This window comes from Loxodonta africana, chromosome 8 (genome assembly GCF_030014295.1).
Source record: "Loxodonta africana isolate mLoxAfr1 chromosome 8, mLoxAfr1.hap2, whole genome shotgun sequence".
Lineage (NCBI taxonomy): Eukaryota > Metazoa > Chordata > Mammalia > Proboscidea > Elephantidae > Loxodonta > Loxodonta africana.
The window spans coordinates 130,283,203-130,306,115 of record NC_087349.1 but is presented as its reverse complement, the minus strand read 5'-3'; the positions used below and the strand labels follow the sequence as shown (position 1 = coordinate 130,306,115).

Genomic DNA, 22,913 nt, shown 5'->3' with positions numbered 1-22,913 from the left:
AGACAAACAGAGTGGTTTTAACATTTGCCAGAGAATAATCTTCAGTTGCTATAGTTAGTTGAGAAGCCTTTCTGGAAGTGAAGACTGATGTAATATTTATGCTTAATTATTAAAGTTTATCAAAATATTTATGTTTGGTAATTAAGTTCTGTTATGGGTTGAATTGTGTTCCCTAAAAGATATGTTGAAGTCCTAATCCCTATACCTATGAACATGACCTCGTTTGGAATCAGGGTGCTTGAAAAGATGTTATCAGTTGACATAAGGTCATGTAAGAGTAGGGGAGTCCTGATCCCATCTGAGTGATGTCTTTATAAAAAAGAGAAGATATACAAACAAAGGGAAGACAGCCATGTGATGATGGAGGAGGAAATTTGGAGTGATTTATCATCAAGCCAAGGATTGCTGGCCGTCACCAGAGCCTGGAAGAGAGGCATGGAACAGAATCTCCCTCAGAGCCTTCAGAAGGAATCAACATGGCTAGCACTCTGATCATGCACTCTGGTCTCCAGTACTGTGAAAGACTACATTTCTGTTCTTTTCTCCACCTGTGGTGCTTTGTTACTGCAGCCCTGTGCAGTGTCCATCACACTGGACATCTTTCTAAGTTCAGGTGCCCCAGTCACTTACTTTCAGGTTTCATTTAAACAGTGATGCTACCTTTGGACCTTAAGATTCCCAGTCCTTCTCCCAGCCTCCAGGAATGCACATGCCAGCAGGTGCCCCTGCCCAGGGCCTGGGAAGCCCAGAAATGCTTCCTGAAGGGGATTGGCATGGTTGTGCATGCCAGCAATGTGTACTTTCTCCTGCAATTTTCACAAAAACCTTATTTTACAGAAGAGGAATATGAGACTTTGAGAAGTGGTGCCTGTAAGTCCCACCTATCTATGGTGCTATTCAAACACAGGCATGCCTGGTTCTCATTACGCCACCCTGTTTTCTCCTGCTGAGGGACGGGGAGCTAGATTCTGGGGTTGGTCGGTGGGCACTGAGAGCTAAAGAGTATATTGAACTGCTGTGGGTTTGATCCAGGTCTCCTCACAAGTGTTTGTCCTGGGGCTAGTTTGATGGGGTAACAGCTTGTTGGAGGAAGGCCTTCATGTGACTCCTCAGGGAGCAATAGAGCAAGACACAGCACACTGAAAGTCTTTCTTGTGCTACAGGTGGGCATGTATTGCTGGCAAAAGCAAGTCATGTGGCCTTGTCCAAAGCCAAGGGTCAGGATGGAGGATACAGCTACAAGGAGTGAGGACTTGGGACCAGTATTTGGATCAGCCACAGCAGGCTACTTTGTACAGTAAGGAATTCCCCTTAAACAGAAAGGGGATTCAGGTACCAGCAGCTGTCTCAGTCAGGGCTCCACGAGAGAAACAGAACCAGTGGGAGGTATAAAGAGATTTATTGCATGGAATTGACTTATGCAGTGTTGGGGGTCTGCTAGGCAAGTCTGAAATCTGTAGGGTAGGCCATCAGGAAAGGCTGAAGCTGGGTTCACAGGTGGGATTTCCTCTCTGGCACGGAAACATCAACTCTGCTCTGAAGGCCTTTTGCCAGATGGAGTCAGGCCCACCCAGATTACCTAGGACAATCTCCCTTACTTAAAGTCAGCTGATCATGGATTTTAATCACACCAATAAAATACCTTAACCGCAGCACTTAGGTGAGATTGACTAACGGGAGACTAACTCCCCACCCCAGCCCAAAGCTGACAATCAAAAGACCATCCCAGCAGCAAAAGCTGGCAACAGCCCCTCCATTGGTGCACCTCTATCTTGTCCTGAGGAGTTCAGCCTTGTGCTCAAGGTCAGGGGCTTTTGACACCGTGGCACTTTAGTGAGGCTGAGATAGTGCCTGAGCCTTGCAGACAGTAAGGTCCCTTGCCTTACCACCATCTGTGCAGCCACGCTTCAGGTTTGCTCAAATGCACTGAGAAAAAGCAGTTCCTCCACTGCTCTACAACTTCTCTGACCTCATGAGGCTGCTACTACCCCCTCCTCTGGTTAAAAACAAAAACCTTTGCCATCGAGTCAATTCTGACTCATAGTGACCCTACAGGACAGAGTAGAACTGCCCCATAGGGTTTCCAAGGAGTGGCTGCATTCAAACTGCCCACCATTTGGTTTGCAGCCCAGCTCTTAACCACTGCACCTCCAGGGTTCCTCCCCTCTGGTAGTGGGGAAAAATAAACTCTAATCCATTTTGTTTAGCTTTGTCCTATTCAATGGTTTAGTGTTTTTAGTGAACTCTGTCCCTTTGGGGACTTTAGGATCCCCGCTCCCCATCCAGCTTCTCTCCAACAGGCACTAGAGTGTTGGGGGCTTTCTTCCACTTGTAGGGAGGGGTCAGAGCTGACCCTGCACTGTGCAGACAGTGCCCTGTGAGGTTGTGTCTTTGAGGGGCTTGAGGGGCTGAGATTGCTGAGATCTAGTCCTGTTCTACTTCCAAACCTTGTACCTGCACAGGGGTGCATCCAAGTGATGGGTGTCTTCATCCAGGGCAGGGGGTGCCTGACCTCACACTGTCCTTGGATCTGCACTGGCTGGTGACCATGGGTGTGAATCAGTTGGCCTCACCTTTGAGGTCACATCGGACTTTCTGTTTTAACTAATAATTTATTGAACACTTAACGTACACTGGCCTGTGTGTAGCTCCTCACACAACTCTCAGGAATGGGTAATAGTAACAGCATTTACCTAGGCAGTATTTGCAGTGTGCTGGACACTCTTCATGCTCACAGCACCACTGTGAGCTCGCTGTGGCCATTACCCCTAGTTCATCGAGGGGGAAACTGAGGCACAGAGAGGTTAAGCCTCTTGCCTGCAGTTATACTGTTAGTAAGTGATGGAGTTGGGATTCAAACCCAGGTGGTCTGCTCCAGAGTCCATTCTCTCACCCATGATGCAAACTTGTCCTACTGCCACCTCTCAAGTGAGGAATGGGAGGCCCTGGCCATGCTCAGGTGGAGTAAGTTCCTTCCCAGTCTAAGAGGTCTCCTTGCGGGAGGAGAGATGGCTGTTTCTTTGGGAGAGAGGGGCCATGCCTTACCCTGGTTGGGGCAAGTGTCTGCCCCTCCTGAAGCTGGTGACTCTCTCTCAGAGAATTCCTGAAGGATGTCATCTGAGTCATCATGCAGCCCGTAAAGTTCTTATGCAATAAATGAGAGTAAAACAGGAATTGCCAGTGTTTGGGACTGCTGAATAACCCAGGCAGGGGCACTAGGCGGTAGGCTCCCTAAGGCATAATAATTAACCTGTTGATTATTTAATATTAATCTGTTGTGTGCTAGACAGTGTGCTAAGCCCAGAGCATACAGTGGTGATCAAACTGACAATGTTCCTGCCCTCATGGAACTTACATTCACTTGCAAATAACAGAAAAAATTCAAACTGATATAATCAAAAAGAGAATTTATTGGTGCATATGACTGAAAAACCCAAAGGTAGGTCCAGCTTCAGGCTTTGCTTGATCCAGGGAGCTTAATCTTTTCAACGACTGGCCTCTCTCCACCTCTCAGCTCTGTTAGTCTCCATGCTGTTCCCATTCTCCAGCAGTGCATCATCTTGTGGTTGCATGCCTGCATTTTCCAGGTTCAAATCCAGCAGTGCCCCCGATTCACATTGTGGAGTAAATGTTTTAGAGAGTAAATATTTTGACAGTGAACATGGAGTTGTTTGTGGCATTTGGGAGCCTCCACATGGAATCCGCAGTATGAGCCGAGTATTGGGTCTTGGGTCTGGTTTGGTCCTGTCTGCACCCCGAACCACTCACCCTGTCAGGGGGATAAGCTGTCTGATTGGCTTGAGCTGAGTCACATGACCACCCTGGAGTCAGGGTAGTGTCCATCCCATTGGAACTGCACAGATTGAGACAGTGCGGTTTCCAAAAGAAGGCCATGGTTCCCTTGCCAGAAGAAGGGTGAATGGCCCTGGGCAGGCAAATCCAACCTGAGACGTTCACCACAGAGAGGGGGACCACCTGGTCCCTAGCGAAGCCGCCAGTCTAGTCAGCAAGAATGACTTTCGTCAAGCGATACACAAAAATTTATAATCCAGGTGAGGTGAGCTGTGCGTCCTGCATAACAAAGTTCAGAAGTCATTTTGCTGGGAGGCGCAGTCCCTTATCATCAGGGTTCGGGATCAGAACCTGGCATGTCAGTCTGGAGCTGGCAGTCCAGGCATGGGTGCTGCCTCTTCTGTTTCCTCGTATCTGGTGCCAAGAGGCCTGTCTGTGAAACCCTTGTCTCAGCAGTTAGCTGCGGTTGTGTTTCATTTGGGGTTATAAGAAATAAAAGTCATTTGAATTCATCAATCAGTCTCTGTGGCTTTAGGATGCTGTTGAGAAACTGTTGAAAATGAAGAAATTCCAGCCTCCTTAATGATATCGTCTGGAGAAAGTATGGCAATAAGAAAGGAAAGTCATAAAATAAATGAGAAATAGCTAAGTGGTAATGGAGACCTCGTCGGCCAGCGAGGTGCAGCTGCAGTGAAAGCTTTGAGGAATAAACGCAGACCCATTAAAAAGTAGGACATCCAGTCTGGCCTGCCTGTGCTGCCATCTTTTCGGGGGGAAGCTCTAATGGGGAAATAAAAAGAGCGTATTTGGTGACTCAAGTTCAATTCTGAGCTACTGATCCCAGGTCAGCGTGGGGATGTAGGAGCGGCCAGAATGAACCCCAGGGGCTGGGAGAATTGCTTCCGGAGGGGCAGGGGCAGCGGGGAAGCTCGATGGCCCTTACAGCGGGCGTCTAACTCAAGGGTGCTTAATTTAAAACGCCTTGCCTTTCGGGGCTGCCACTAATCATGCGGTGCAGTAAATGTTTTGACAGTGAACATGGAGTTGTTGACCGCTTCTGGGAGCCTCCACAGGGAACACAGAGAGATGGTGGGGGCAGCGGGAAGAATGCGTGGGCTTGTGCTCAGGCGCAGTCACCAAGGAGCCTCACAGCACCTGACTGCAGACGCCTACGTGCAAGGTTATGTGTGGTGTGGGGAGTGAATGCAAGCTGGCTTCTTTGCTAGGCCTGGGCGCCCACCCAGTGCCGCGTGGACCCGTGGTGGAGGGGGCGGCCGCCTTGAAAGGCTTCTCTCCCCTGACCTATCCTTGCTTTCTGTGGAGGCCTCCAGGGGGCGCTGCAGTTAGTCAGGCTGTATCAGCCGCTTGGCCCCAGAGGAACCCTGGCACGTGGAGCTGGCTCTGGTGCCCCCCTCGCCTCAGTTCCCGTGAAGGGTCCCATCTGTATGCTGAGCTTATGCCTCGGTTTCCTGATTACAGCTCTGTTTGCTTCTGCTGCTGCCCTCACCCGCATGGCCTGGGCCAAGGCTGTCCTGAGTTTGTGCCCGGCCTGACAGCAGCTGCAGCCATGGTGGGTGTAGTTTGACGTTAATATGGCCAACAACTTGGGTGATACTAAGGTGAGTCCATTTTTACCACTGAAGAGACTTTTACCTGTGCAAGATCAGACCATACATGGGAGAGACACGATTGCAAACTTGACTTGTCTGGCTTTAACACCTGCTTTCGACAGCCCCTGCAGCCTGGGCAAAACTTCTGTTTGCAAATGCTCATGGCCACTCACCACCCTCCACATCAGGCCCCTTTGGGCATAGTCCCCCATAAACCAGACCTTTTGAGCCTTGCTTCTTGAACACTGGTCAGCTCTACAATGGGTCCATGCCTGAAGGCCTAGCCTAGCCCATCAGAACAGAGTCCACTGAGAGGCCTCAGCAGGCTGCATGACCGAATCCCAGGGGCTCATGCTGTGACCCCGGCAAGCCCTGGGCACAAGCACTGGGTATGCTAACCATACCTTGCACAAACGTTCATCCAGGCCTTCTGATGTAGGGCGCTGGTTATGGGATGTGGGTGTGGATTGTACCTGGGAGAAAAGGCCACTGGCAGTCTAATGGGAATGCAGGCTGGTACATATGACTGACATTGAGAAGAAAGCCATGCCTCTATCCAAGCTTGCCACCTTGGACACGTCACTCAATCTGTCTTAGCCTAGTTTTCTAGTCTCTGTAAAATGGGGAGAATAAATGTATCTACCTCAAATGATGACTGTGAGGATTGTAAAGCTCTTAGGCCAGTGGTTGGCATAATGTAAGCATTCCATTAGTGCTAGTTATGGAATTATAATGTAATTAATTAGTGATTTATTAAACAAACATTTACTAAGGGCCTAATAAGTTCCAGACACTGCTCAGTTTCCTGATGGGGATATAGTAGAACAAAACAGAGGATCCTTGCTGTCATAGATTTTATGTTTGCACAATTATGATAATTATTTTTGTACCGACTATTGTGGAAGTTACTTTTCGTGAATAAATTATATCATACATCACAGTATTATTATTCTACAACTTTTTCCCCTCCTGTTATCAACATGCTTAGAGATCTTTCCAGTCTGTATGTATATCACTGGTTCTCAACAGGGATAATCGTGCCTCCAGGAAACATCTAGGAATATTTGGAGACATTTTTAGTTGTCACAGTTGGGAGGTGCTATTGGCATTTGGTGGCTACAGGCCAAAGATGCTGATAAACATTGTACAATGCACAGGGCAACCCGAAGAACTGAGAATTATTCCTCCCAATTGTCAATAGTGCCGAGGTTGAGAAAACCTGGTCTGTGTTTGTATTGGTATCATCGGTTTCTCCCTCAAACTCTTCAACTGTTGCTAGAAGAATGTGGAATAAGTGTAAATTCTTAGTCACTTGTTTTTATAAGTGATCCCATCTTACTGGGGAGCTTTTTCCTATTAATGACTGAAAAAAACCCTTAAAATTCCTAATTAATTTCCTATGGTTTGAGAGACTCCTTCGGTTTAGCTCAGTAATAGTCAACCATTTCTTACGCGCTGCCTTCCCTTCTTGATGGTCTCTCCACTATCGCTCCCCTTCCCTGAGTGATGTCTGGGTGCAGGGGACACTCATGCCCTGTGAGGGAGCCAGAGAAGGCCAGGTCTGCAGCTCATCTCTGGGCCTTGCTCTCTGTTCTTACTGCATCCACTGCTGAAGGTTATGCTGGTCTGATCACAGCAGAGCCAGGATTAGAGGTCCTCTTTGCCAAATGCTCATCCCTCCAATGTGACTTGGCCTGGGCTTTACTTTCTCTGGGGCCTTTGAGCTTCAGCAACTCCCATCAACTAGCCATTGATTGACGCCATCTACCACAAAGCCTGGGTTAAAGGGTCACCTTTTTTCTTGATTGCTCCGTAAGAAGTTGGATTAGACTCTTAATTGCCTCTACCTTTTTTTTTTTTTTTAAAGAACTATCAGTGCTGAGTGACTTCATCTGCTGCCCTCAGTTATCACTGTTGGAAGAAACAGCCTTGTGTTATTTGTTTACTTCAGTCATAGTTACCTAGTGCTGCTGTAACAGAAATACCACAAGTGGGTGGCTTTAAAGGACAGACATTTATTTTTGCACAGTTCAGGAGACTAGTAGTATGAATTCAGACCACTGGCTCTAGGGGAGTCTCTTCTTCTGTCAGCTCTGGGGAAGATCCTTGTCTCAGCTCCTGTAGCCCCGGTGCTCCTCAAGTCCTTGCAGATCTTCATGTGCCATCTGTCTTTACCATGTGTGCTTGCTTATTTCTGTGTGTATGCTTCTCCATATTACTCAGGAGTCATCAGGTTTAGGATACACCTGCAGTGATATGACCTAATTAACATAACAAAGAAAACTCTTATTTCCAAATAGGATTATATCCAACACATGAGTTTATGAGGGTGAGGACTCCAACACATATTTTTGGGGGGGACATGATTCAATCCATAATACTCTTCTTTATGTCCATTCCTGCTCTCATTTCCATTCCTCCCCAATAGCAGCCATTCTGGTAAGTTTAACATAGATTATAGATCACAACTTAGATCATTTAACGTAAGGGTTCTTGTATATTCACTGTATACATAGCACCTGGAAGGAAGTTATTCTGCTAATTGTTTTCTTTTTTGTATATGATTTGACCTGGGTGCTTTTATTGTGGCTAATTTTTATTTGAAATTGTTGTTATTGTTGATCGGCGCCGTCGGGTTGGTTCCGACTCAGAACGACCTTATGTACAACAGAATGAAACATTGCCCGGTCCTGTACCATCTTCACAATTGTTGTTATGCTTGAGCCCATTGTTGCAGCCACTGTGTCAATCCATCTCATTGAGGGTCTTCTTTTTCTCTGACCCTCTACTTTACCAAGCAAGTGAAATTAGTTTTCCTAGAATTTACGAATGCAACGGTGATCAAGAAAGCTTTTCTAACTCCACAGAGTTTTCTCTTCTGAGGTTTTTGTATGGAGTTCACAAATATAACAGCTTACTTTCAGGGATTACCAGGCTCTATTTCCCTCTCCAACATGGATCTGGATTTTGTTTTTCTCTATGACAATAGAGACTTTCTCTGTAGCTTTCTTTACTTCCTTCTGAGCCCTCACCAGAAATGCCTTTGACAGCCATAATTTTACCAACAGCCTCTTGAAGGCAACCTAGGCTTTTACTATTAAGCCAAAACCAAACCAGTTGCCACTGAGTCGATTCCGATAGAGTAGAACTGCCCCATAGTGTTTTCAAGGAGCTGGTGGTGGATTTGAACTGCCAACCTTTTGGTTAGCAGCCAAGCTCTTAACCACTGTGACACCAGGGTTCCAGGCTTTTACTATTACGCATCTTAAAACTCTTCCAGCCTCTATCCATTACCCAATTCCAAAACTGCTTCCATATTTTAGGTATCTGTTAGAGCAGCACCCCCGCTTCTTGGTACCAAATTCTGTCTTAGTTATCTAGTGCTGCTACAACAGAAATACCACAAGTGGGTAGCTTTAACAAACAGGAATTTATTTTCTCACAATTTAGGGGGCTAGAAGTCTGCATTCAGGGTGCCACTCTAGGGGAGGGCTTTCTGCCTCTGTTGGCTCTAGAGGAAGGTCCTTGTTTCTTTGAGCTTCTGCTCCTGGGCAGTCTTCTTGTGGTTTGGCCTTTCTTTTTCCCCATCTCAGCCTCTCTCACTTTCTTGTTTAATCTCTTTTATATCTCAGAAGAGATTGACTCAAGATATACTGTACACTAATCCTGCCTCATTAACATAACAGAGACAACCCATTTCCAAAGGGGATTATAATCATAGATGTAGAGATTAAGATTTACAACACATTTTTGTAGGGCACAATTCAATCCATAACATTATAGCACTTTCAGTGTTTGTCTTTGAGTTTTAAGATAATGTATAATTAAATAAATTCTAAAGTTAATATATATTTTTACCCTCCTCTAAACAAATAAAATTTTTCTTTACTCCAGTCATCCTGCCCCAACTGATATAATGCTGTCCAGTATTATTGTTGTATCCTCTTTAAAATCTCAAATTATTCATTATTATCATTTTATAAGTCAGTATGTGTTTAATTTGACCTACTACACCTTCACTTTGCTTATCATTCTTCCAGCATCTCAGATTCTCTATCCAGGATCATTTTTCTTCTTCCCTAAACATATCCTTTTGAGTTCCCTTTAGTGGTCAGCCTTCTCAGACTTTTTCTGGAAATGTCTTTGTTTTGCCCTTGTGCTTGAAAGATAGTTTCACTGAACACAGTTATTTTTGTCTCAGCACACTGAAAATATTATTCCGTTGTTCTCTTCTGTTTTTGCAACAGAGAAGTCAGCCATCAGTCTGTTGGTCCTTTATAGGTAATCTGCCTTTTCCCTCTGACAAAATGAAACATTCAGTAGCTTTGTGCAATTTTACAATTATGTGTCTTTGCTTAATTATCAACCATTCATTCTTTAATATTGCCTCCTCCCCAGTCTCTTCTTTCCTCTGTTCTCTCCTCTCCTCTTCCTTGAGGCTCAGCTTATACATATGTTAGACCTTTTCATTCCATCCTTTATGTGTCTTAACTTCTTCAGATTTAGATTTTCTCTTATGTTACATTAAGTGTAACATTTATGTAAGTGTCTTCATCCTGACTCTTCACTCATTTTATCCCTTATTCTACCCTTATATCTCATAACCACTCCTCACTGCTTACACAGAATCTACCTAGCCTTCAAGATCCACTTCACAGTCCCCTTCACTGCCTCCACAAGCCTGCCCTAATTTCTACAGGCCTCATTAATCTTCTCCTTCTTGTGTCTTTCACAGCAAATACTGTCCTCTGTGAGGACAGTATGTGATAACATGGTATACAGCAAAAAGTCCAAGAGCCTGAGTTCAAATTCTGGCTCCACCACTTAATAGTTCTGTGACCTTGGGTATGTTACCTGTCTTCCTCTCTCTCAGTGCCCTTGCTTATAAGTGATAATAGGGTTGTTAGGAAGGCTGAATTAGATTAGATTCACAGTTCCCAGCATAGTGCCCAGTGCTGGCTTGGACATAAACTTCTCATATGACTTTGAGTGTGTCCTTTTACCTCTCTGCCTCAGAACAGAAGCCACTTATGGCAGACTAGTGATCTGGGAGTTGGTTCCCAATGGAACACCTGTGGAAATGTGGCTATGAAGCCCTCACTGAGTGGAAATCCATGGCCTGTATGCCTCCAATCAGTACCCGTTCAATCCATTTTCCAGCCATGAATATTTCCATAAATTTCTTCTGCTTAGGAAACATCAGTTGTTCCTACTGACTTCAGAATTAAGTCCAAAATCCCTTTAATGGCATGGAAATCCATTTGGGACCTGACGTCTACCTACCTCTCTACATCTTGCCACTGCTTGCTCTCTACCTTGGCCTTGCCTTCAACCACAAAGAACTATGTGCTAATTCCATGTGAAAGCTTCACTCCTTACCCTGTACCTCTGTTTTAGTCTTTCTGATCTCAGCCTAGTTGTCACTTGCATCCCTGGGCTCCAGAGTGCCTCTCTTAGGTGTTACCGCAGCACCTGTGGTAACAGATACACCATACAGCTTTTATTACTCTTGATTATAGACTGGAGCCCTGGTGGTGCAGTGGTTAAGAGTTTGGCAGCTAACCAAAAGGTTAGCAGGTTGAATTCATCAGCCACTCCTTGGAAACCCTATGGGGCAGTTCTACTCTGTCCTTTACGGTCGCTATGAGTTGGGATTGACTTGACAGAGATGGGTTTGTTTTTTTTTTTGTTGTTGTTACAGATTGCCCTTTAAAAAATAAAATTAAATTAAAAAAAACTTCTGTCTAGTCTAGAGTCAAAGCTTCTGGAAGGCAGGAGCTTTGTCTCATTCTCTGCTCTTTCCCAGGTTCCCAGCATTGGACCTTGCTCCTAGATGACGCTTAATAAATATTTATTATAGGGAAGAAGGAAACAAGGGAGAGAGGAAAGGAGGAGGGGACACATTTCTGGAAACTACAGGGGAAAATCACATTTCCTATCTTCTGGGGGTGAGAACTGACTCAGGAAGAACCTTCGGTTGTGGTCTCCAGTATCTGTTGCAGAACCACTGCCCGGAGCATAGGCTGGTGAGACCACCTCTCTCAGCCACCCTTGGTTATCAGCAGAGTTAGAAAGCTTCAAGGACATTGGCAGTGTCCTCCTTCCCAGCCAGTGACGGTGAGGGGAGGCCCTTTCTTCTTTCCTCCGCCAGGAGGTTGTACTGCATTTGGAAGAGGCAGAGGTGGGGTGGGGTGGGTGATGATTCATGCTTAGTTCCTGGCCACTGCATGCTTGGGCTTTGATCTAGGGGAGAGAGGTGGAGAGGGCAGAGAAACATAGCAGCTTCTTTTCACTAGCATCCTACGTACCTCCAAGCCACCAGCTAATTCTCTTGGGAGGTTTTTTTTTTTTTTTTTTTGGTGTTACGGCCTTTGTCATCCTGAACTATGAGAGTGTATTACTTTTGGTTTTATGCTCGCAGTGCACATGTGCCGCACCTGTGATGCACTCACTGGTTATTTAAACAATGCAATTTTATTTTTGTGGTGTTCATATAGGTTGTTCACTAATATTACGTTCGCTTGATCAGAGCCAGGAAGCACAAAATGCTCCCAGAGTGTTAGCACATGGAAAGTAGGCAGCAAACAATACAGTTAAAAGTTCATGGTGAGGAATTGATGTTTACTCTTATGTCACAGGGTTGGCATATCTTTGGGCTCTTCCCACTTTGCTTCTGGTCTGGCTCTCAACCAGCAGACTTGGGAGAAGAGATGAGAGGGCAGAGGGGGATAGAAGCTGGCCGAATGGACAAGAAAATAGAGAGTGGAGGGAAGGAGTGTGCTGGCTCATAAGAGGGAGAGGAACTAGAAGTATATAGCAAACTGTATATAAATTTTTATATGAGAGACTGACTTGATGTGTAAACTTTCACTTAAAGCACAATAAAAATTAAAAAAAAAAAAACTTACTGCCTTTGGGTCGATTCCAACTCTACACGATGGCCACAACAATGGGCTGGAGCTTACCAACAATCATGAAGGTGGTGCTAGATGGGGCAGTATTTTGTTCTGCCATGCATGGTGTTGCCATGATTCAGAGACAACTCCATATCAACTAGCAAAAGCAAGCCAAGGGGGCTAGTTGCGGGGCACTAAGATACAGATACCCCCTCCCCCAATCAAGCTGTGGGCTTTGCCATGTTTTTACCCAGTGAGGCATCTTTTTCTCATTCACCTCCTCAGAGGGCACCGCTTTTTAGCTTGCACAGAGGCAGTGTGGGCTAGCAGCAGCCCTGTGACTAGTGGGAAAGACGGGGAAAGGGCCTTGAATGAAGAGTCAGTGTCAGCTGGGGCAAAGGGCTAGGACCGAGGATGGAACTTCTGCACAAGCAAGTGTGCGGTGAGTGGCCAGCCATGTTGAATGAGGCCACCAACTGGGGCTCTGGAGCCAGGTGTGCATTACTCCTGAGCCTGGCCTTGGCTGATGTCAGTGTGGAGCTGTTTGATGGGGAAGAGAGGTGACATGGTTGTTCTGGTGTAACTGGGCACTCATATGAACAAGTCCTATTCAAATTTGACCATTAAGTCTCCCACCCAATGAAACACTCCCCTCCTCTATAGCCCCCAGCCCAGTTTGGACTTCAGTTTGAGGTATATGGAGTGTCACCTCTGTCCCTCTTCCACCCCCTGCCCTGCCTCTTTCTCCCTTTATCTCCCTGCCCTAGCCACTTGAAGGATCTTGTCCTCTGGTGTTGGGCTGGGAGGTGGTGTTGGCACAGTGCTGGGAGCCTTTTCACAGAATCCAAGCATGCCTGCCAGGAGTCTTCTGGCTGCCATGGTGCATCGTTCCCCGGCCCAGGACACGTCTCCCATGTCCTCAGGTTCCCACTTCCTTCTCTTCCCATTCTCCTAGTTTTACTTGTCAAGCCTCGTTGCATCTTAAGTCCTGGGCAAGAAGGATGTGCATGTTCCTCAATTGTGTTTCTGTCTTTGAAAGGTGGGCATTAGACAGTGTGGTTGGCTCTTTGTCCTCTGTTTTGGGCACAGGAAAGCCCTGCCTCAAGTCCTGTTAGGTAGAAGAAAGGTGCGGGGTCTGGTGAGCAGCCCTTGCGGATTTCAGCTAGGGGCAAAGCCACAGGTCTGGAGTGCCATCAGGGTCAAGGAGGTGAGCAGCCCAGCTGCCTCTATCCTTTGGCTATGTGTGTGTAGGGTAAACAAGAGCATGCAGGGAGGGACCCTGCATTACAATCCACCTCTCCCCAGTGTAACTGGAGGTGATAGTCTCCACAATTTCCATAGATCTTCTCAGTTCAGAAAATGATTTCAAATTCTTTATCTGACTCAGTAGTTATACTGTGAAGTAGATGGGTTAAGATTATCATTTAAATGTTAAAAGAACACTGGAGAAGTTGACAGTGTGAATGAAGACCAGGTAGCCAGGTAAGAGCAGCTCTGGGGTGTCCATTCGATCTTCTGATTCCCTCCTTCTCCTGTCCATTCACCACCTGCCACAGCCCAATCCACTACACACACAGAGGAGGATAGTTCCCGGAAAACCTTCCCAGGGATGGCCATTGGGATACAAACCTCTCCAGGCCTAACCCAACCCTGCACTGTGGGAAAACAACAGTGAACAGGACTGCAGAACGTTATACAGTTTTGTTCCCTGAGTTGAAGTTTAGCTATGAACTCCTGTTAAGAAACCACTTGCCTAGTGTCCATAGGCCTATGGAGGAGTCTTTTTTCCTTCTTAAGGGGAAATACTATTTTTAGGTGCTCATGTATGTTTTTTCATGTATGTGTGTGAAAAAGATAACTGAGGCAGGAGTCTTTTTTTTTTTTTTTAATATTTTATTGAGTTTTTGGTGAAAGTTTACATATCAGATTAGGTTCTCATTTAACAGTTTCTACATAGATTATTCGGTGACATTGATTACATCTTCTACATTGTGTCAACATTGTCATTATTTCCATTCTGGTTGTTCTATTTCTGTTATTCTCGCTTCCCCCTTTCTCCTGACGTTGTCATCTTTGTTTTAGGGTAAATGTTGACTGTTTGGTCTCAAATAGAGGATGGTTATTATTATTATTTTTATATAAAAGGGACACAGTGCTCACAGATGATATTATTTATTTTATGAGCCAATTTGTTATTTAGTTGAAAGGTGACCTCTGGGAGTAGTTTCAATTCAAAGTTTAAAGGGTATCTCTGGTCAGTAGTCTTGGGGGTTCCCTAGGTCTCTGCCAGTTCAGTAAGTCTGGCCTTTTTTTTTTTTTTCTTTAAGATTTTGAGTTTTGTTCTACAATTTTCTCCCGTGCTGTCCAGGACCATCTATTATAGACCCAGCCCGCATAGTTGGTACTGGTAGCCCAGCACCATCTAGTTCTGGTCTCTGGATAGGTGAGGCCATGGCTCATGTAGGCAATTTGTCCTATAGATCAGTTTCTTCTTTGAGTTTTTGGTTTCCATCTTTTTCTTCTGCTCCAGAGGAGTAGAGTCAGATAGTTGTATCTTAGATGGTCACTCACAAGCTTTCAAGACCCCAGATGATACTTACCAAACTAGGATGTAGAATACAAACTTCACATACTATTGTTATGGTTGAATTGTGTCCCCCCCCAAAATATGTGTCAACTTGGCTAGGCCATGATTCCCGGAATTGTGGATTGTCCATCATTTCGCCATCTGATGTGATTTTCCTATGTGTTGTAAATCCTACCTCTATGATGTTAATGAGGCAGGATTAGAGGCAGTTATGTTAATGAGGCAGGACTCAATCTATAAGATTAGGTTGTGTTTTAAGTCAATCTCTTTTAAAATATAAAAGAGAGAAGCAAGCAGAGATACTGGGGGACCTCCTACCACCAAGAAAGTAGTGCCAGGAGCAAAACATGTCCTTTGGACCCGTCGTCCCTGCACTTAGAAGTTCCTTGACAGAGGAAGATTAATGACAGGGACCTTCCTCCAGAGCCAACAAAGAGAGAAAGCCTACCCCTGAGCTGGTGCTCTGAATTCAGACATCTAGCTTACTGGACTGTGAGAGAATAAACTTCTGTTTGTTAAAACCATCCACTTGTAGTATTTCTGTTATAGCAGCACTAGATAGCTAAGACAACTATGTTCTGCCAATTAACCAAGATGTCCCACAAGATTGGTCCTAAACCTTCAAACCCAGTAAACCAATCCCTCGAAGTGTTAGATTATGTCTAGGAGGTATCCACAACTGTGCCCCTTATGTGCTTTATTACATGTACGAATATATGTGCAGCCCTTACAGACATGTGTACAGATATGGCTACAGATACACCTGTATGTGCTCGTGTATATACACACATATGCCTTCTCGTACATGTATATGCATATATGTCTATGTAACTACTCACATATTTTTTGGTTGTTACTGCTGTTGTTGGCATATTGTATATGTTATAGCATTTACCAATTATGTCCCTTATTTTTGTGTATTTCTTAGTGTCATCCTTTACCTTGGTTAAGTTGTGCTCACTTCACTGACATTCAGCGTTGCCTTTCCCAACACCATAACTAACAAGTGTCTACTGCCTAGAGAGCAATTCCTCCTCCCTCCCCCTCCTATCCCTGGTTACCAACGAAGAACATTGATTTCTATGGGTTTACTTATTTTTGTCTTTTTATAAAAGTGAGATCATACAATATTTGTGCTTACATGCTGAAACTTATTTCATGCAGCATAATGTCCTCCAGATTCAGCCATATTATGTTTCATGGACTTATCATTATTCTTTATACCTGTGTAGTATTCCATTGTATGTTTTGTTTATTCATTTATCTGTTGATGGACACTTAGGTGGTTTCCATCTTTTTGCTAATGTGAATAATGCTGTAATGAATGTGGTGTACATTTGTCTATTTGTGTTACTACTATCAGATCTCTAGGATATATACCTAGGAGTGGGATTGCTGGATGATAAGGTATTTCTATTTCTACATTTTTGAGGAGGCACCATACCATTTTTCATAGTGATTATACCATTTTACATTCCCACCATCAATGGATAAATTTTCCAATCTACCTACAACCTCACCAGCATTTGTTGTTTTCTTTTTTTTTGATTGAGGCAGGAGTCTTAAATCATCTGGTCTCGTCATTAAAGCAGGACTCTTGAGGCCCTCTACAGGGCAGTGCTATTTACTCACAATTGGAATCGATAGATGCTATAATTCCAGCTCATTACTAACTCCTTGCTTACCCAATTAACCCAAAATAGTGTGGCCTAATTTGGAGGAAAGCTTCTAAACTTAGATTCTAGTGGAAACTCTGCCCCCAGATCCACAGCTGGTTGCTCTGGACCAAGGTGTCCCCTCTGTGGAACGAGGAAGTGGTTGGACAGTCCCTGGGCCATGGATCACTGGATGTTGGGCAGGGACGAGTGTGGAGGGTTGCAGAACCTGCTGACTTTTTTTTTTTTTTAACGCTAGGAATTATTACCCGAGAAGATGCAGAAGATCTGCTTGAGAACATGACTGAGGGAGCATTTCTTGTCCGGGTCAGCGAGAAAATCTGGGGTTACACCCTCTCCTACCGCATGCGGCAAGGGTTCAAGCACTTTCTCGTGGATGCTTCTGGGGACTTTTATAGCTTCCTGGGAGTGGGCCCTAATCGCCATGCCACGCTCACGGATCTCATTGATTTTCACAAGGTATTTCTCCTGGGGGTTCTAGTCGGGGATGAAGCTGGGAGGAACTTAAGCTGAAAAGGGCTCAAGCCAGAGAGCAAAGCTGGAGGCCTCTACTGATGGGGACAGAGAGGGAACAGGCAGCCCCAGAGGGACTCTGAGGACCACAGAGACAGGGAAACTTGGGGTAGCAGAAACCAGGGGTTGCCTAGACCAGGCTCTGTGGCTCACCTTACTTCTCTCTGGCTCACCCTCTGCATTGTGTTGGCACCCCTAACACTGCTCCCCAGGCCTTGTCCCACCATGAGTCCCTGAGTACTCCTTACTCAGCACTTTGGGACCAGTTATTCTGTCCTCCTCCCAAGCCCACATCTCACTGTCAACTCATTCCTCAAAATGCTTCTCCTGAGGACATTCTAGCTGCTTGGCAGCTTCATAGAGCTAGCTGAAGAGTAGCAGCCGGCCCCGTGGTTAGAGAAGCTTTTCTAGTAGTGGCATCTCTTGTTGGGATGCCAGCTTTACCACTTAGCACATGTGTAGTCTCACCGAGCTTCAGTTTCCTAATCAGACAACTGGATGTAAATAGTACCCAGCTTGTGAGCATTAAATGAGGTAAGGCATAGAACGGTGCTCTGTAATTGTGACGTGGTGAGGATAGTCCTTGTTTCTCATGCTATTTTTGTTATTTGCCGCCCTATCATGGACCCCACTTTGAGAAAGATGTTGTCTTCCAATCAATGTTGTAAGAAGCAACTTTTGCGGTGATGTGGCTGCTGGCATCAGTCATAACTGGGAGAAAGCCGAAAGTGGAAGTCAGTGACCCAGAAGGGCAAGACTCCAGGGATTCCAAGAGACAGAATGGTAGTAGGTCAGAGGCTCAGTATCTACTGGCCCCCAACCTTTGCAGGTGTAGAAAATGTTTGTGAATTACTTGACCATCTTACAGGACTTTTGCTATAATAGAGACTCTTAGATTTGTAGTGCTTTCCCTTCATGGATGTCCCCAGGGCCCTAGGGGATAGCACTCGACCAGGCCTTCTAAGTGAAGCACATAGAAAGCCACCCATTTATCTGGACACTGAGTATAGAGTACTAGCCAGAAGACTGGACCAGCCAGGAGCAAAGTAGACTTCTATTTGTTTTGGGAAAAGCCTCTGACAACTAGGATAAAGAGAAAGGGAGGGACTGTGTAGGTAATGGAAACCCTGGTGGCATAATGGTTAAGAGTTTGGCTGCTAACCAAAAGGTCGGCAGTTCAAATGTACCAGGTGCTCCTTGGAAACCCTGTGGGGCAATTCTACTCTGTCCTATAGGGTCACTACGAGTCAGACTCCATGGCAAAATGTCTTTTTTTTTTTTGGTGTAGGTAAGGGAATCTTCTCTGTGCCAAGTCCTGGGCCAGTTGCTCATTTAATCCATAATCTCATTTAATCTTCATGATAACTCTGCAGGGAGGCATATTAGTCCCATTTCACAGATCAGAAAACCAAAGCCAGGGAGCCTGAGTAACTTGTCTAAGTTGTCATGGCTTGGAATGGTTAGGACCAGGAGTTAAGCCTTAGGCTCTCTGGGTCTGTCAGTAAAAAAACCAAACCAGTTGCCATTGAGTCAATTCTACTAAAGGTGGCCGCATGCATGTCAGAGTAGAACTGTGTTCCATAGGGTTTCCAATAAATGGCTGATTTTTGGGAAGTAGATTGCCAGGCCTATATTCTGAGGGTCCTCCTTTTGGTTAACTAACCAGCTCCTTTTTTTTAGCTGCCAAACATGTTAATTGCTTGCACCATCCGGAGACTCAATCTGGCTCTACAGCTTGTGCTTTTTTTCTGTAAACTACCGTGTTTGTCTTCCCTGTCCAAGAGAAGCTACTTTGAGCAGTGATGAGCTCCCTGTCTCTGGATGTGCGTAAGCAAAGGGTCAATGTCCATCTCTCAGGGATGCAATGAACAGGATTTCTGCATAGGACTGCCAGATGTCTTTGAAGGTCTTTATTCCCACCCCCTCCAAATCTAAATTTTCGAGCTGCCAATTTAGTTTCTAACACTCTTAGAGAGGTATCATCTCTACACATGTGGTGACCTGGTGGCCAGCTTTTATAAATTAAGATTTTAATTACATGCCTAATTCATGATTACATTCTAAGAAAAATCAAATAATAGAAAGTGAAAGCCTTGTTCACTTCAAATCTCATTTCTATCCCCCACTTTGAATTATCAGTTTGCCATGTACCTACTGGAGTATTTTCCCGAGCATTAACATGGCACTGAGTAATGTAGAAATGTATGTACATTAGGAAATACATAATTTTGGTATTTTTTACATAAATTGGATAATTCTCTACATGTAGATCAACAACTGGGTTTTAAAAAATAATAAATCATAGAATGTAGTTTTAAAAAACATAATCCCTGGAATCACCCTGAAAAGTTTTAAATCCTAACTTCATTACTATGTGAGACTTTCCTCAACTATTTGAGCTTTTTGTGCCTCAGTAAGATGGGCTTAATAATAGCACTCACCTCTTAGGGTCACTGGGAGGTTTAAATGAAATATCACCGTGTAAAGTGCTAATTTTTTTTAAAGTGCTGAAACAATATTCCTGGCACGTGTATGTTATCAGGAAATGCTGGCTTTTATGAAAATATGCCAAGATCTTTCCATGTCAGCACATGTACCTCGTCCTTGTCAGTGCTCCATGGCATTCCTGGTATGGATGCATATCACTGTCTGTCTTAGTCATCCAGTGCTGCTATAGGGGAAATACCACAAATGGATGGCTTCAACAAACAGAAGTTTATTCTCTCACAGTCTAGGAGGTTAGAAGTCCAAATTCCAGGTGTCAGCCCTTAGGGGAAGGCTTTCTCTTTCAGCTCTGGAGGAAGGTCCTTAACATCAATCTTTCCAGGTCGAGGAGCTTCTCAGCACAGGTTCAAAGGACACACTATTCTCCTGGCTCTTATTTCTTGGTGGTATGAGGTCTCCATGTCTCACTGCTTGCTTCTTTGTTTTATATCTCAAAAGGGATCGGCTCAAGACAAAATCCAATCTTGTAGATTGAGTCCTGCCTCATTAACATAACTGCTGCTAATCCCATCTCATCGACATCATAGAGATAGGATTTACAACACATAGGAAAATCACATCAGATGACAAAATGGTAGACAATCACACAATACTGGAAATCGTGGCCTAGCCAAATTGATACACATATTTTTGTGGGACACAATTCGGCCTGTGACATTCCACCTGTTAGCTTGCAAAAATTCACCTCCTTTCACATGTAAAGCACATTCACCCCATCATATCATAATAACAGTCTTAAATCAACTCCAAGTCTGAAATCCAAAAAAATTCTTCCTCATCTGTGAAATCTAGAATACCAGTTATCTGCTTCCGAAGTACAGTGGTGGAACAGGCACAAGCTAGACATTTCCATTACAAATGGGAGAAATTGAAGGGAAAGAAGGGATAACAGGCACCAAGCAAGTCAGCAGAACAGATTACATTAGCTCTCAAGGCTTGAAAATAGTCCTCTGTTCTCTGAGACCATTTAGATAATAGCCCTGTCCTCCAGGCTGTGCATATTGGCATGGAGACCCCCGGCCCTGGGCTTCAGTTTCGTCTTCCAAGCCCACGGGAAAGTCAGCCGTGTTCCGTCAGCTTTGGGTAGCACCATTCTCCTAGTCCCATCTCATCAACATCATGGAGGCAGAATTTTCAACACATAGGAAAATCACACCAGATGACAAAATGGTAGACAATCACAATATTGGCAATCATAGCTTAGGCAAATTGATACACATATTTTTTGGGGACACAATTCAATCCATGACATGTCTAACCATTCTCCTTTGTAGGTCACTAGAGTTGCTATGAGCTGGAATAGAGTCAGTGGCAATGGGTTTGGTTTTTATGCAGCTCCCGGTGTTTCATGGTCACAAACAGTGCTTCAGAGACATCCTTGTATATGTCACCATGGGCACGTGAGCCAGTATTTCTCTAGGATGGATCTCTAGAACTGGAATTGCTGGATAGAAGAGTATGCAAATTTTAATTTGAAAAGAACTGCCAATTTATGCTCCCGCCAAAACCGTATGAAGCTGTTTCCCCACCATGCTGCCAACACTGGGGATTACCAGGCATTCAATTTTTTTCCCATTACATGGGCAGACACTGTATCTCACTGTTGTTTAGCCTGCATTTATCTGAGTACCCCTGATGCTGAGGATCTTTTCATATGTTTAATAGCCACTTGAATTTCTTCTTCTGTTTAAGTGTCCCTTCATATCCTTTGTTCATTTTTCTGTTTACCAGTCTCTTTCTTATTGATGTGTTAGTTCTTCTAGCTTACTAAATAGTTCTTTAGTTATGACCATTCTGCTGTTCAGCTCTTCTATTGAAATTTCTTCCTTTTAGTTTAAATGGTCATACTTTTCATTTTCAGGTTCTTTAATTGGTTCTGTTTTATATTAGCCCATTCTTGTTTCATGGATGAAATCTTATTCCACAGAGGAAATGAATACACGTCTCTTAAAAACTCTTTCTGTTTGTTTCATAAACTTGATATTTTCTTGGCAGTCAGTTCTGTTGTGGTATCTGACATCTTTCTTCTATAGCTATGGTTTTCCTAAGTGTTTATAAAGTTTGGGTTATGAGATTCTCTTTGAACTTTAAATTTCTCATTTTTCCATCAGTGGACACAGTCTTTGTTTCCCAAATTTGCTCTCTTCAGGCCATAGGCAGGGGTTGGAGTTTGCAGTGCATAGCTCATCTTTTGGATGTGGGAGTATGCTGAATTTGGGGGTCCCTTTGGCCTCCTGGGGAGCAGTGTACCTCCCTGATCTGCCTGAGGCAAACACCTCTGCTGCCTGGGCCTCTGCCTGTCCCACTGTCCTCTGCCCCACGCTGTTTCCTTCCACAAGCTCATCCATTAGGCCTTTTGTTTTTCATTTTTGCTTTGTTGATAATCTTCTTTCTTATTTTCCAGCACTTTCATGGATTTATTTCTTTTTTGAAAGAAGGTTTTTTTGGATCATTTCTGGAAATTTGGGTGAGGCGAAGGCAGATGCACGTTCTGTCTTTATATCTCAAAATGATCTCTTTCTGGTGATTGCCCATTTCTTGAATGTAAGTGAATCTTTCTCTTTTTTTTTTTTCCCTTATAGGAGGAAATTATCACTGTTTCAGGGGGAGAGTTGCTGCAGGAGCCCTGCGGACAGAGGGACAGCCCACCGGACTACCATCCCTTGTTTGAATGACTTTTTCTTCTTATCAATTGACTCCTTTGGACATCCTTTTTTAAAATTCAATCGAAGAACTTCCCAGCTCAAGTCCTACAGGTTTCTGAAAGAACCACCAGCACCTAGAGGAGCAAATAGATCAGTATGTCTCCAGGGATATGAGATACATGGCTTATGTGCTTCTCCATAGTCTGTTTTAGTCTGAAAGTTCTGCTGAAACCTGTTCCCATTCCAGTGCCCAGGACAAAAATTGCTAATTGATGATGCAACTCTTTCATGAAGAGCTTAGATGTGGCCTCAGAAGATGAAGCCTCTTTGTGATAACTTCTCTAAACTGAGCTCCTAGAGCACATGGATCATGTTTTCATAATCCAGAACAACCCAATGCCGAACGCAGAATTGAACATGTGATATATATTCAATAAATGTTGAATGAATGTACTTCTGAAAGTTTTTCAACACCGATTGATAATGGTTCCTAATAAATTAATTGCTACATGTAATTCTTTATAAAGACATGGAGATTAAACGCTTTTAAAAATATTTTGGTGAAAATATAATGGCTATGTTAGAAGACGTAGATACTGTATCTTTAATCCATAGTCATTATCACCCACATTAATATTGTCACATTGGAAATACCAAATTCTTGTAAGCCCAGCACTCAGGACAGGTCA

General features: G+C 44.2%; 1 protein-coding gene across 2 annotated transcripts in view; it reads left to right on the top strand.

The window, feature by feature from the left end:
- The window catches only part of SH2D4B (SH2 domain containing 4B), a 179,663-nt gene extending 157,409 nt beyond the window's left edge, over positions 1 to 22,254 (top strand). Inside the window, exons 8-9 of one of the 2 annotated variants that reach the window (XM_064290321.1) lie at positions 16,800 to 17,020; positions 22,162 to 22,254. In XM_064290321.1, coding sequence (XP_064146391.1) covers positions 16,800 to 17,020; positions 22,162 to 22,254 — 314 coding nt within the window. The remainder of the gene's footprint in view (positions 1 to 16,799; positions 17,021 to 22,161) is intronic. The other variant, XM_003418591.3, reaches the window with a different exon arrangement.
- Positions 22,255 to 22,913: the final 659 nt, after the last annotated feature.